Source organism: Mchenga conophoros, linkage group LG7, assembly GCF_057382185.1.
Source record: "Mchenga conophoros isolate Kocher_MC1m ecotype Shallow Benthic linkage group LG7, M_conophoros_male_GT1.1, whole genome shotgun sequence".
NCBI lineage: Eukaryota > Metazoa > Chordata > Actinopteri > Cichliformes > Cichlidae > Mchenga > Mchenga conophoros.
In genome coordinates, this window is record NC_140532.1 from 29,405,873 (window position 1) to 29,421,394 (window position 15,522).

A 15,522-nucleotide genomic window follows, 5' to 3' on the forward strand; every position below is an offset into this window, starting at 1 on the left:
GTCCCCAAGCCACATGTTTGACTCCTCTGATTTATTTGAAACAGAAAATAAAAACAGGCAGGTTTGTGTAATTCAGAGCTTTATGATTTCTGCTGCAGTCTGAAGATAAACTCGAATGACCGCACACGGTCAGACCTTTAATGGAACGCACGCTTCATCCTTTACAGTGAAAAATAAAACGCAGTGTGAAACAGTTTCTTTGTGAGCGCGAGATCAACTGAAGGTCAGGCAAAAACTTTGAAACCAAAGAAAAGGTAAAAACCCGATGACTCTAAAACCGAACATCTGGAACAAACACCAAAGTGTCACAGCTGGAAGTCTAAATCAAACCAGTCCTCCATCTGAGCGTGAAGAGTCTGAACTTTACACCTGCTCAGGTAAAAAGAACCTCTGCTGTCCTTTTTTGAAACAAACTTTATCAATAACAGTTCTTTTAAACAGACCGGTTCCAAAAACATCCGACAGAACTTGGATACGTCCTGGACTCAGCTCTTGCTCCTCCTGCGTTTCCTCTCCTTCTCTGGCAGCATTTCCCTCAACCTTTTACGGCAGTTTGTTGCGCTCGGCGGCGGCGCCTCCCTTGCTGTCGTGGAAATGTCATCTGTGTGGTCAGGAACAGGAAGTCCCTGCAGCGTGAGCGTCTGAGTGTGGAAGAGCGGCGAGGAGGCGAGCAGCGCCCTGACGGCCTCCTGAAGCAGCCGGTTTTTCCTTGGCTCGCCGGGGTCGGCGGCGCTTTCTGTTCATGGAGAAAGTGCAAAAGTTCAGAAACATTTTTACTGCAGGTCATCAGCCAACCGTGATTTTAAATAAAGTCATTAAACTGGCACTTCCTTTTTCCTCTCCTGTCAGGGTTTTCACCTTCACCTACCACTTTAATTATCACTGCGAACCAAATATTCATCATTATTATTATTTTAATTTCTAACTGGTCGAATTTTTAAAATATGAAAAAATCGAAAAATTCTCTCCATGAAAATGCAAAGAGCGACTTCACAGTCTGTGGAGAGCACGCCAAAGCAACACGCAGTGATATAGACCTAACCACGACAAAATACTGGCCAATCAAAAGCCCACAAATCACACAACACCTTTGACATTATGAGACTAACTCTCAGTTTTCCTTGTCCACATGTTAGCACGGAAAGAGTTTCTGCGTTGTGTTTTTAAAATGCTGGGCTGATCCTGAGACGTGTCTCTGGTGTCGGGAAGAGGCAGATACCGGAAATTCATCTAATCCCGCTGCTGTGTGAGATTAGATAAAATAATCTGAAACCTTTTCCTGATTCGCTCTGCTGTCTCTCTCTGAGCTTCGTCCTCAGGGCTGACACCTCCGTCTGCAGCATTTCGACCAGGCGTTCGCTCTCCTCCACGTCTCTGCACGTTTTCTGTTCACAAACAGAAGGATGCAGAGTGAATCAAACAGGAAGTGAGGTGGCAGGAAGTTCAGGTGCTCTGACAATTTTGCTCACCTGCAGCTCCACCTGCAGCGAGTCGTTCATCTTATTCACTTCGTTCACCTCCTTCAGCAGCCCGCTGGAGCAGAAGAACTTTGACCTGAAACAAAGAGATCTCAGTTATGCCAGCAGAAACACAGACACGGTGTAAACGTGCCAGCGTGGGCGGGGCATACCCGTGTTTCTTCATTGTGAGGCTGTAACCGGCTGCAGAGCACGGCGCCGACACCTTCCAGTAAGAAAGCTGCTCGAGGAGGCCGAGGTTGGTGATGAGCACGGGGACGTTCATGAAGTGCCTCCACAGGAGAAGAAGAAACACAAACCATAAGGAAAAGACACGAGTCAGTTAAACGTGGAAACACCGAGCTGTCCACCCGCCTCCACCTACCTGTTTTCATTCAACGTTCCTCTAACTGACCTGATTGCTTCACCCAAAGCTGAGATGTTTTAGACCTCTGTGACTGACCTTAAAGCCTCACCAGTGTCCCTGAATGCCTCCCAGTTGTTTTTATTCACTTTAAAAGCCAACTGGAGCATTTTAATAATTATACAACATTTCACTTCATTCACACTCAGTTTCTTCTGATATTTAAGTTGCCAGCACCTGCTGAGTAAAATGAGGTTTTTTCTTTTCTTTTTATATAAAACTAAGAAACATTCATCCAACACAAACAGGTGGCAGTGACCTGGTTGATCAGCTTTAACAGTAAAAATTATCTTTAAGAGGTTTCATACGGGAACTTCAGGCAGACAGAGGTTTGGCAGTCTCAGATTCTGATGGTGTTCCTCAGGGCATCGTTCTGGAGCCCCGGGGTAGATTATTTTAATCTAATAACTTAAAAAAAAAAAAAAAAGCCCACCTTTGCTAACTCTGTGGACTGATTTCAAATGTCACCAAAGGAGCAACCTCCCACAACACAAACTCCACATTTGGGTAAAATCTATGAGATGATGTGTCTTTGTAGAGGATTAAGAGACAACGCTAGAGAGCAAGCTGATATAAAGATATTCAGGTATACTCAGAGCGCCACCTGCTGCGGGAGATGAAGGCCGAGTACTCCATCCTGTGCGTGGAGCCTGGCGGTGTCGTCTTGGTGGGAGTCAGCAGCACAAAGATCATGTGAGGGTTGGAGAGAGCGCTCTTCAGGTTCTCGTGCACCAGCTTCTCTCTGAAGGTCATCTGCTGCTCCGAGTTCCTGCGCTGCCGGTACCAGCCGATCACGCTCTCCTTCACAAGCCGAACACGTCAATCACATGATCGCATCATGCCGAAACCTTCTCCCCACCCCACTCACCTGCTTGTTCTCTGCCAGCAGCTTGTGTAGCTCCTCCGCGTTCACCTGTCCATCCCTGCTGTACAGACTGACACACAGACACACCTTTACATAAGAACACAGCACACACACGATGGCATGATTACGTCACGATGCATCACTCACGTGTTCAGTCTGTGGCAGGCGATGTGCTTCTGGACGTCTGTCAGAGAAAACAGACATTCCTAAAAGTGTACCAGTAACTGTAGTACTCGTGTAACCGTACAGTTAATTGAGATGCACTTACTGTATGTTTCCTCGATGTGGATGTGATCGGCCTGAGAGTCGCTGATGGTGACCTGCTCGTCAAACCTGCTCTCTCCGAGGATCAACCCCTCCTGATGGATGAATAAAACCAGGTATAAAAACCCTACATCTATAAGCATTTGTTTACTGAATATAATCATTTCAGCTACAGCATTTTTACACAAATATTAAAATATATGCCAAATTTACCAACAGACCTACCTGAATACTTGAATGTATTTGATTATGTTTCACGCTAACGTTTTCTTGTCAGGAGCCATTTTCATTAAACTTTACATTTTTTAAATGTAGTCTGGTGTATTCTGAAACACGGTGGTGGACGAGAACTGAGCACCAATTTTTCAATTAAATTATGTCTTCAGTAAGATTCAGTAGTTGGATTAACCATATGCCGAATTTACCAACAGATCATCGTTAATTTGGGGATCTGTTTAAAAGTGCACGAATAATAATAATCGGTGTTACATTAAAACCTAAAATCTGTGAATGGAGTGTGGTTTGCACCGACGGGAATGGTTGAAAAGGAGCAGTAACATCTCGGGTTTCATGCAAAACTCGACTCGCGTAATCGTTCCGTGTTGGATCATGGATGTACCGAATTTTCCTACAGACCTGTCTGAATATTAAAATATTTTTTAATATGTTTTACACTGTTTGACTTCTTACCGGGACCTGGTTAAATTAGTAGATTTTTGAATGGAGTCTGGTTTGTTTGGAACCTGAGAGCGGTTAGCTAGTTTAAAAGTTGAAGAAACACCACAGGGGGAGTTTTGACTTCACTTAGACGACAAACTGTTCTTCGCTGCATCAAACGACACGCTGAAATCCGAATAATTAAACTAATAAATACGAATTTATCAACTTTAAAGCCTGATACTAACACCTGGCGCGTCTGTTCTATTTGCTAGCTTTCCCAATAATACTACATAATCACCCACAAAGGCTCAATAAGAATTCATCAGTTTTAATGACGAGTAAAAGAGCTCATTACCACATCGGAGTCACTGTTAACGTGCTGAAACATGAGGGAAGCTAAAACGATCCCGGGCAAGCGGACAGTGGGCTCCGCCATGATGCCGTTTCATCACAAACACAGACGCGTCACATACGCGCAGTCATACGCTGCGAATTTTTTTCGTGCGCAGCAGGCTCCGCTGCAGGAGGAGCGGGCTGGTTAGCGAGCTAACCATAAAACGAGCGGGCTGAAGGTTCAGTTTCTCCGGACAGCAGCACCCGCTCGCCTCTCCTCGCTCCTAGGCACACTTCCACTGAAACAGGGCCTTCTGTGGGGGTCCTGTCCCGGTAACCCGGGTTAGTTCAGTTTAGATAGTCGGACTACCGGGTCTAACTTCCTTTATCCGAACAATAGCTCTAGTAATTCACTCCTGTAACGGTACTTTGGATTTGAAACGTACAAATACTCGATTACAGGTAAGAGTTAAACTTCCAGAGTCACCGCAGGCTGTTTAATAATCATAGTTTTGAATGTTTGTTGTTGTTGTTGTTGTTGTTTTAACAGCTAAACTGATTGTTCTGCTAAAGTTTTAAAACTACTTCATTTACTGCTGTGAGTGACTGTTTTATAGTCAGTATATGAACCTGTAGTTAACAACTGATTTCATTCTGAGTTCAAAATGGTCATTTTCTCATTATAAATTTTTATGTCAATTAAAATTTGTTGTTTTTATATTACATTAAATTACAAGTTTTAAAGGGTTATATGTGTTTTAAAAGGGCTGTAAACATATATGTATTAATTATGCATTAGTTAAATATGTGCACTTGGTTTTTAAACAGCCTGTGATATAATGAAATGCCTTATTTGTCTTTCTCACGCAATAGTCAAAACTCTTCACCTTCCTCTCATTTAAAAGCAGACAAATATGAAATTCACATTTTTAACCTATATTCAATCAAATATTTGATGTTTTGTTGGTAAAAAACAAACAAACAGAAACCTAAAATATTTCTATTATTATAACTTCAATTCAGCAACAGCTGTAATATGAATTAAACTGTTCTTTCATTTGTATAAGACTTTGTTTTATACATATACACAATACATGAGCACATTTAGCACATTTAGTTAAAAGCAGGTCAGAAAGAAAGATGATAATCATAAAAACTCCCAAAATAAATCTACAGTCATAACTGAAAAGGTTTGGAGTATTATAGAATAATAAAAAAGCAGAAATACTTGAGCATAAGTACCTTAAAGTTGTTATGTATTATATGTTATGTTATTTTTCTTTGACGTTTTTGCTTGAAATAATAGTTTTAAAAACTTTTTAGAATCTGGAGCTTAAAATGTTTAGAAGAAGATCCTGTAAGTAGATTAGACAGAATTTTGTTGGCAGAAGGAGCTGATTAGTAAACAACTGTCATCAGCATAGAAATGAATAAAGCTGTTCCTATTCAATGATCATTTACTTCTGTTCTGGAAAGTCAAAGAATGAAAGTATATTGGGGAGAAGGATGGCATGCTGACTGTGGTGGAGGTGATGGGGAGCAGGTCAGAGCGTTTTTGGTTCGTCCTCAGGGGAACATGATGGGAACGCCTCCTTTAACCTCCTGTTTGCAGATGATGAGGTGACCTGCAAGCTGTCAGCAATGGAGGACCTGTGGACCGTGGCCGTGGCTGTTTTCCAGCTGTGGATATTTGTAGTCGTGTTCTTCATCACGCTGCCCGCCATGTTCGGCCTCTCTCTGGGTGTCACCAGCGTCTACATCCAGATCCTGGTTAAACTCCTTGAGGTAAGCTGTCCTCAGAGGAATTCATGTCTATGGTCAACATGTGTGTAAAGTTGTGCAATGAGCAGCAGCGGCAGAGTGGGGTCAGAGGTCATCTGTCCTAATAACATTGCAGTGGGCCACGATACGAATCCAGAGAGGACGCGAGGAGCAGCCCAGCGTACCCGCACCGCTGCCCAATGGTGAGTCTGCTCGCATCACAGCAGAAAACATTCAGTGTGTCAGTTAATCAATAAATAATGACTAATGATCAGACGTAGAAATACATCATCAGAGAAGTTTGATTATTCACATTTATGTAAAAACTACCGGACAGCAAAAGCTGTCAGATAAAAACTCATCGTCCTCAATAACAAATATAATAAAAACAGGAAAAATATTTTAAACAGGGAATAAAAAACATCAAAATAAAATTATGTATATGTCATGTATATATGTTTTATAATAACATTTTTATATAATTATATAAATCTAATTTTAAAAAGACACTTTAAATAAAGAAACTATAATATATATGTATATATACATAATATATATATACATATATTTATAATAAATGAGGTACAAAGCCGTTGGATATTGTCATAATCCGTGTCATAATAAAAATCAGAAATAATAATGTTTTTACAATAAATAATTTCTAATAACATTAGAATAATATTTGAAAAAACTAAAATTAGATTTTTAAGGCTTTAAACAGTGAATCGCTATGTTAAATGATCACATTTGGTCAAATTGAAACTGTATTTATTAAATAAACCAATAATCCCGTTGATCTCATGACTGATCAAACTTTTGTTCCGTTCTGATGTGGCGCACAAGACTTTAAAAGCAGAAAGAGATTCCTCTGTGCTGCTGCTTGGAGTTTCAGCTCCTGTTCCTGTTTGGATGTTTGGGCTGCGAGCACAGATCACGTGACGCTGTGCCCCGAGGGTGGGGGCTTCCTATTGGTCAGCTGCAGCATCTGATGTTGGGCTGTAGGTCAGGGAGAGAAGCACATGGCTCGTCTCAGGATGATGATGCAACAGCTGCTTACATAACGCTGGTCAAACAGAAGCCTGAGAAACTCAGACACACACACTAACACACACGTTAATAACAAACACAGGTACTGCTGCTTTGCTGCTGTGTCAGAGGTTTAACCCTTAACAGCCTGTAGGCCTCACAGATTTACTGCAAACTTTTTCTGAGGCACAAGATCAGAAAAAAAAATAGAAATAAATACAAGAACCTTTCACACAGAGTCAAACGTCCTTAAGGACAGGAAAGTGACCAACGTTTTAAAAAAAAGGTCATTCAGGTCCCTCTGGGTTAATTCAAGGACAAAGACATGGAAACAGGAAGACACACAAACATGACAACAACAAAAAATATGAGACTCTAAACAACTACAGAGAGACACAAAACCACCACACAGAGAACAAAATGACCCCCAAAACAGATGAAAACACATAGCGACACAGAAACAATCACACTGGTTCTCAAAGAGTTGATGTTTTCAGTAGGAGAAACGTTTCATCATCATCCAAGTGACTTCTTCAGTCTCAGCTGACTGCAGGTTTCCCCAATCTTGTAAACAGTAAATTTGCCTGAAACCAGCCCACTGACGAACAATGTGAGGTCAGTTTCATGATCATTGTTATGACCATGAGTAGCATTTACAGAGAGTTGGGGAATGGCTGCAATGGTTAAGATTAAGGAACTGACCTCACAGCCCATTTTTCACCAGTGGTGCTAGTTTCAGTTAGTATGCACATGTACTGTTTATAAGATTGGGGAAACCTGCAGTCAGGTTCTGTTCAAAGGTTGGAAACCTGGAGTCAGCTGAGACTGAAGAAATCACTTGGATGATGATGAAATGTTTCTCCCACTGAAGAATCCAGATGAACAGAATCAACGATTGAGATTTGCTTATCTGGATGATTGATCATGCATCAAGACAGTCACACAGGCTTTTAAAAGAAAATCACAGAGACAGGAGGAGTTTGATAAAACATATGAAAATACATGATATATGCTCAAATAAAGACAGTGAGACTAAACGCGGTGCTGTTCTTTGTTCCTTCCTCTCTCGTCTCCACTGTGTCTTTGTTAAACTCTGGTCCTGCTGAACTCTTTCTGAAACTCTCTGATGACTCAGGGATCATCGAGCGAGCGGAGGGCTCGATGGAGGAGGAGATGGAGCAGTTGCGGCGTTCTCGGTCTCTGGAAGGCGGTGAGTTTGCGCTGAGTGACGCCTTGTATTTCTGCAAGAAGGGCCTGGAGAGCATCGTGGACGACCAGGTGACCCAGCGCTTCTCCTCTGAGGAGCTGGCCTCCTGGAACCTCCTGACCCGCACCAACCAGAACTTCCGCTACATCAGCCTCCGCCTCACCATCTTCTGGGGCATCGGCGTGTTCGTGCGCTATTGTGTCCTCTTCCCTCTCAGGTCAGTGTGTCACAGCTCGACCTCTCACCTACCCGGGGAGGCACTGATTTCAGCATCATTGGCCTTTGCAACAGGAACAGCAGCTCTCACAGCGGTGAAGCAATTCAGCCAGAGGCACGTTTCAGTGCTCTCAGGTCACTCCAGTGCTTACATCTTCTGCTTTTAACTAATAAACAGGAAGTGCTGCTCACTGTAACACATCACTGGTGAGAAAACAGATAATAGATGAGCAGTTAGCTGTAATTATCTCCAAACCATAGTCACCGCAGTGCAGTCTGTACATGTGCAGTTTGTATGGTTACACCCATCATTCAGAAACCAGGTGACAGAGCTACTTTCTCTCTGAGGCCTTCTCAGTGAATAAAAGTGAGACAGTTCTGATCAGGGGGATTTTCACCTTCTCCTCCTCATGTCTCTGCAGGATTACTCTGGCCATCATCGGCCTCTCGTGGCTTGTGATTGGAACGACTCTAGTTGGATTTCTGCCTGAGAACAGGTATGGCGCTTCCACGGTTCACAGCTTTGGTGACTGCCTCGGCGAGGCACAGACTGAGCATGTGCATCTGTTTCAGTGTGAAGTACTGGCTGAGCGAAGTTGTCCACCTGACCTGCTACAGGATCTGTGCCCGGGCGCTGTCGGCCACCATCCGCTACCACAATAAGTCAGTCCACTTCATCGCTTCCTGTCAAGTGCTTCCTGTCGAGCACTTCCTGTCGATCTGAACACGTGTTTCTTTCTGCAGAGAGAACCGACCTCAGAAAGGAGGGATCTGCGTGGCTAATCACACCACGCCCATCGATGTGGTGATCCTGGCCAATGACGGCTGCTATGCCATGGTAAGTGTCATGCGTGCGTGGGTGTGTGTTTATGTGTGTGTGTCGGCGTGCCTTTGTGTGTTTGTACATGTGTGTGTTCTGTTGTCTTGATGCTATGTTGTCCTCAGGTGGGGCAGATTCATGGAGGTCTGATGGGGGTCATCCAGAGGTCGATGGTGAGGTCGTGCCCTCATGTTTGGTTTGAGAGGTCGGAGATGAAAGACCGCCACGCGGTGACCAGCAGGTGAGGCTGACTGTAAACGATTTCACCTGCCAGACAGAGTCAGACGTTTTTATTTCTGCTCCAAACCGTGATGGTGGAGATGCTCTGACATCAGTGACAGCTGGGTGCGGCCCGTATGATCACACATTTTTAGCACCGTGACCTTTAATTTGTTCCGTTGGCTCAGGAGGTAGTTCAGCGTGGCTCTGCCTGTCAGAGCCGGTGGATCAGGAGCCTGTGTGTATGTTTGTGCGTGTGTTTCATCCTCTGCCGAGCTGCTGATGATCAACTGTTGATGTTTACCTTGCTGTCTCCTCGGCGAGCTGCGGCCGTGTGGCGTAACGCTTTGATGAGTCAGCTGAATTGGTCCAGGGTCACTTCCTGTGAACTAAATGCTCACCACAGCCTCGAGCTCGAGGGTCACACTCAGGGTTTGTGACCACATTACAGTCAAACAGCGAGAGAATGGGAACATCTGTAATTACAGCTGTTTTGTGAAAGTGTTGATGCAGATGTGTTTGATGACTCACTGACGTGTGCTTCCTCTCTGCAGGCTCAGAGCTCACGTAGCAGCAAAGACCAAACTTCCCATCCTTATATTTCCTGAAGGTCAGCGTCACATGATGGTGGTGGTGATGATGATGATGATGGTGGTGGTGGTGGTAATGATAATCATGATTTGATGGCTGTATATTGTCTGTTTGTGTCTCTGTAACAGGAACTTGTATCAACAACACGTCGGTCATGATGTTTAAGAAGGGCAGCTTTGAGATCGGAGGAACGATCCATCCCGTCGCCATCAAGGTAGCAAAGCTGCACGATGATCGATTAGTCCAGAGAATGTTTTACCTGAGCCAATCAGCTTTGAGAACCTGACTCACCTTCACTCCCTTTGTGTCTCAGTACGACCCTCGCTTGGGTGATGCTTTCTGGAACAGCAGCAAGTACAACATGGTCAGCTATCTGCTGCGCACCATGACCAGTTGGGCCATCGTCGTCAATGTGTGGTACCTCCCACCCATGACCATACAGGTACGCCTCGGAGGTCAACGTCTCTAGAAACACCCCAGTGAGGGATCTGAAGTACGAGTGGGGAAATTAAACTATATTTTTGGCCTTTAACCTTTCACACACATACTGATTAATCCATCAGGGGTCACCCGTCACATGACCTCACAGGAAACAACAGGTAGAAAAGATCAGCTGACCGACGTTCTGCTTGTGACCAACAAACTTCCCACCAACGTTTACATCACCAAACGTCTGAGCATAAATCATTTGACACTAATATAGCAAACATTAACTGTTAACTGATGAGAAACGCACACACACACAATAATACTGAAAGGCCTCAAATAGAAACACAATAAAGACACAAAGTGCAAAGCGCATAGAAATTGTACTGTTTAGAAACCTATGCACAAGAGTTGCAAACAACAAAGTTATATACAACCATTTACCTAAAAATGCAGCCAGTGCCTCGGGCGTTTTTTCTATAACCCTCACAATAAGATGCCACACAAATGACTTGTGCCACTCCAAAAAATAGTTTCTGTCCACTATAAGACGAGGAGCACATCACATTTTTCCACCAATAGGAAAAGGTTTTTTTTCTTGTTTTGTTTGTTTTTCAGCAGCAAGTTATAACGAGCACTATCCTTAGAAAGTGTCTGTTGACCCCAGAGGGTTAACCCAATGAATTATTTTGTGTTTCATCCAGAGTTAGTCTGGACTTCCTGAAGGCCTGACGTCTGAAGGTTTGAGCGCTTTCCTTTGATTTTCAGTGATCTGCCCATGCTGTAATTCCCACTCTGACCTGATTGGGGCAGCATCTGCTTCACTGTGTCAGGAAGGTGACACTGTAACACCTGAGCATCATCATCATCGCCCTCCAGCGTCTCTTTTGATGGAGGGTGATGATGGTGATGACAGCTCTGCAGATGAAGACGAGGAGTTAAATGCTGTGCTGCTCGCCATTTGGGCTTTTAAAAGCAGTGTTACCGAAGCATAAACACACTCTCTCACACACGCACACACACACACACACAGATTGTGAGAGTCATGTGATCACAGCTAACATGACCGCGGGGTGTTTTCAGGATGGAGAGGATGCAGTCCAGTTTGCCAACAGAGTGAAATCTGCCGTTGCTTGTCGGGGAGGACTGCTTGACCTGGCATGGTGAGTACTCAGATTACTCAGTACAGTTAAGTACATCTCACTTGAAGTTTGTATCTACATTACAACAGTTTAAAGATAGAAAACACTTTTTTAAATGATGAAATAACAACTTTGTTCTGAATCAAACACTGAACGTTAGATTTAGTTTGTTCGTCCCGGTTTGTAGGTGTCAGTCGTGGCGACGTCTGCTTTCACATACAGCGAGCTGAAGGATTTCACCTCAGCAGCAGGGACCATTTTCTCTCAGCCGAGCAAGCTCACAGAGAAAAGGGCTCATTTAAAGTGACGTGTCCGCACGACTCAATAAAACTAACAAGCAAATGATTACGCGCTGCAAATAATAAATTAATGAGTAGTTTTTTGTGTTTGAGTCCCGAAGTTATGACTATATGATATTTATAATCCATGACAGCATCAATTCTGTGTCGAAAACCATCTTTTACTGTTTTTCAATCTATTTCGAAGAAACTGCAAGATTGAGATTCTCAGTGAAAACTTCCTTCCTGATTTTTTTTTTCTCCATTTCAGGGACGGAAGCCTAAAGCGAGGGAAGGTGAAGGACGCGTATAAGGAAGAGCAGCAGAAGATGTACAGCAGGGTCATCGTCAGGCAGAACAGCATCAGTGCCACACACACCCGCAGAGACGATCAATCATAAACAATCAGTCACAGCAAAACTCGGTCATCTGATTTTAGACTTTACAGGACAGACCTGAATGCCACATCAGACTGTGGGTGCAGGACAGCATCTCCACCAGCAGGAGGCAGCATGACACAACACAATCACCCATCCAGCTGCTCATCTCCTCCTCTTCATCATCATCATCATCAGCTGCCAGGACTGAACTCTTCATCACACAGATGAGGATGATTTATCATCATCGCTGTGTCTGATTTTAACTTTTGTACAAACATCTGAACCAAACTGACACTTTTGCTCACTGTTTATTTCTCACATGGACGAAGAAATATTTCATCTGTGTGTCTACACACAACACACCATAAACCTCTCTCACACACACACACACACACACACACACACACACACACACACACACACACACACACACACACACACAGATAAATAATCCACATTTTTCAACAAATCCCTTCTGCAGTAACAAGAAAAATAATAAAAGAATCTAAACAGAGATCGACATAGTAAAGAAAGTAAACATTATTACAATATTACAACCTACCTACCTCATATATATATATATATATTAAAAAAATAGTTTGAAAAGAAAGAAAAAGGCAGAGGGAAAATTAAACAAACATCAAACTTTTTTATGATTATTTTTATATTTGCCCACATCAGAGATGATGTAATGCAGGGTTGGGATGAGGTCCTCACTGAGGTGAGAGGTCAGTCTACCTTTTCTTTCTTTATTAAAATAATCAGAATATTTAGGATCCATGTAATTATTTTATTATTTGGAATAATACAAAAATGTTTTTAATTACAAACATAAATGACAAGACGTTTTGGGAGAAAAAAGATTTAAAGGTTACTGCAAAATGGACTCGAGTTCGAAGTATTCGGGTTACTTTACTCCAGTATTCCACATGTGTTAATATTTTGTCACCTGTTAGCGGAGGTTAAATGAGTCACGTGAGGCCGCGTCTGTACTTCAGAACCGACTCTGAGGTCCTCGCCTTGAGAGGGAGCCGGCAGGCGATGTGTTTACTGTGACGGCGCTTTAATAAAGAAAGCAGAGACTGTGAAATAACATGGAGTTATTCTTCCACACACGGACGGCTTACATTTCACAGCCTCTGTGCTCACGCCGAGGCCGCCGCCACCGCCTGGAATAACAATCCCACAGCTGGAATAGCCTGAACAGAAATGTTTGTTCTCCCCTAACAAGATTGTGAATTATTAATAGGATCTAAAGCCGATCCCATAACCCGATTGTTGAGGTGGGATTGTTGGCGAGCGCTGCTCCACCACCATTTACTGTGATGTATGTGTCTGCACATCTTTAGATCCAATTTAATGTGATTCAGATAGATTTCAGGGGGACATCATAAAAGGCATCGCGCTGACCCCGGCTGCTCGCTAACGCCCCCATGTACGCCCTGTCCCAATATGTTGATTCAATTTGCTCAGTTTTACGTTTACCCCGACTGATCCATACAAATGCAATGCAGGTACGCTGAGTAAATATGAATACATTTCCAAATTGAATCCAAGAGAGTGTATCGGGCGGCGGACATCATTTTAAATGACGCTGTGCTGGGAAGTGACCACTCACAGGGGTAAATGACTGTTCCCTCTAAGGCTCGCCATTAGCTCGAGTGTAATGCCTTTAAATACATCGTTCTGCCATCTGTTCTGTGCCGCCGCTCTGATGGATGTGATGCAGACGAGGTCCGGTCCAGCTCCCGGGGCCGATCGATTCCTGAAGCCGGACTCGCTCCGACCCCACTTTAACACATACGGTACGACACGCAGCCGGGAAAGGACGTCGGGATATCAGAGCCTCACATGGTATAAAAGAAATCATGGGAACAATATTCTCATGATTTCTGTGGAAAATAAAACGACAACTTCATTTTCTGAGGTTAACTATGAGAAAAGTAAAAGTGTACATAGACGGAGAGTCTACTCATAACACAGTTATTTACATATTATTGGTACGTCATAGCATCATTAGGTATGAAAAACAGTTGCTGCACAGATCATTATAAGCAGAGGTAAAGTTACTGCTACTCACATCAGTAATGAGTATTTTCATTTTGGGGTTATTTATGCTTATTTTATATGGACACACTCAAATTACTGCACACAGTAGTATTTCTACATTTCACAGCATGACAAAACATGAAAAATGTGTTGCTTAACTATTAAAAACCATGTCAATAAACCAAAAAAAAAAAAAAAATTCAATGTAGAAAAATCAGTCGCGTAGTCCCTCCATGATGTTTTAATGAGGGCAGTTTGAACTTGGATGAGTCTCCCAAACTGATCCTGTGAGAAAACCCAGAACCCTCACCTGGATCAGGGACATCATCTGGTGAGACTAGGACTTCCCCGGCGAGGCCAGGGTTGGCTCACCCTGAACTAGCTGTAAGGATCGCCCTGCAGGGAAGGTGGAGTGGCCTATTTAGTGGGGAAGGAACATGTCTCCTCTGGAGTTGTCCACAGTGATGCTGGTCCCCTCCACCTTCACTCAGTGACAGGGACACCTGGAGGAGTGTGACTGGGTTAATTGTATTTTTCAGTATGATGGGGTCTTATTTGTGTGGTTGTTTTTGTGGGTTCACTAATTACTGATGTGTCGCTGTTGAAAATATTTTATGTCCGTGGTTATATTTCGTGTCTTCTTTTGGACACAGAGTCCCTTTAAAGATGTTTGGCCTTACTGCATGTTGTTTCTGTAAAATGTTCTTTTGCATCATTTGAAGTAATTTCTCAGGTTTAGTGCCATTTTGGGTCGTTTCTGTACCTCTGTGTGGCTGTTGTGTTGTTGTTGTGTCTGAGTGGTCATTATTAAAATGAAAGTGGGCCGAGAGCAGACCGTGACAGCTTCCTGTGAGTGTCGGCGTTGTCCATTAGGGGGAAATGTAAGACCGAGCCTCTGACGGCACCTCTCATTTGCATACTCTAATGAAACAGGCATTAATTGGTCAGAATCGATTTTTTTCTTGCTGCTGTGATTGAGCTACAATTGAGTCTGAAGTTCTTCAAGTGGATTGATTTGTGGTTAAATTCCAGCTTATTTAGTTTGGGAAATAATGATGTTGTCATGCGTTGATACGGCGGCCGTCCTCCTCGTCCAATCCCCTTCTCCGTGTTTGTTATGTGTACAATCTGCTGTGAGGCTTTGACGGCGCTCGCTGAGTGAGGAGGTGGAGTCGCATGAAAAATGTCCTCCGGCAGGGTACATGAAGGTGTGAAATTGCAGACTCCTCTTTGCCCTCGGCCTCATGCCTCAAAAGGTATTTCTTCTTTTATTGACAGTGTGGCTGAACCGCGGGCTGATGGCGGCCGCCGCGGAGCCCACATCCCCCTCTATCCTTGATTGCTTTTGTTTCCAGGTCACCTCCTATCTATTCCTGCAACTTTTCCAATTTCTCAGGGCTTGTT

The 15,522-nt window shown here is 43.4% G+C and overlaps 2 protein-coding genes across 2 annotated transcripts; one reads left to right on the plus strand and one right to left on the minus strand.

Annotated features, from left to right (window-relative positions):
- Positions 1-62: 62 nt before the first annotated feature.
- On the minus strand, positions 63-4,390 carry abraxas1 (abraxas 1, BRCA1 A complex subunit). Its single transcript, XM_085278781.1, has 9 exons — positions 4,026-4,390; positions 3,015-3,105; positions 2,894-2,930; positions 2,750-2,816; positions 2,486-2,682; positions 1,631-1,750; positions 1,470-1,554; positions 1,274-1,385; positions 63-736 (listed from the first exon to the last, which is right to left on the minus strand). The coding sequence occupies exons 1-9, from the start codon at positions 4,104-4,106 to the stop codon at positions 486-488; spliced, it is 1,041 nt and encodes a 346-aa protein (XP_085134907.1). The 5' UTR covers positions 4,107-4,390; the 3' UTR covers positions 63-485.
- Positions 4,149-12,579, plus strand: gpat3 (glycerol-3-phosphate acyltransferase 3). The gene is made up of 13 exons (XM_085278780.1): positions 4,149-4,465; positions 5,616-5,788; positions 5,901-5,967; positions 7,926-8,214; positions 8,636-8,710; positions 8,787-8,876; positions 8,958-9,051; positions 9,159-9,274; positions 9,807-9,862; positions 9,972-10,057; positions 10,157-10,285; positions 11,353-11,432; positions 11,961-12,579. The coding sequence occupies exons 2-13, from the start codon at positions 5,645-5,647 to the stop codon at positions 12,088-12,090; spliced, it is 1,356 nt and encodes a 451-aa protein (XP_085134906.1). The 5' UTR covers positions 4,149-4,465; positions 5,616-5,644; the 3' UTR covers positions 12,091-12,579.
- The last annotated feature ends 2,943 nt before the right edge of the window (positions 12,580-15,522 follow it).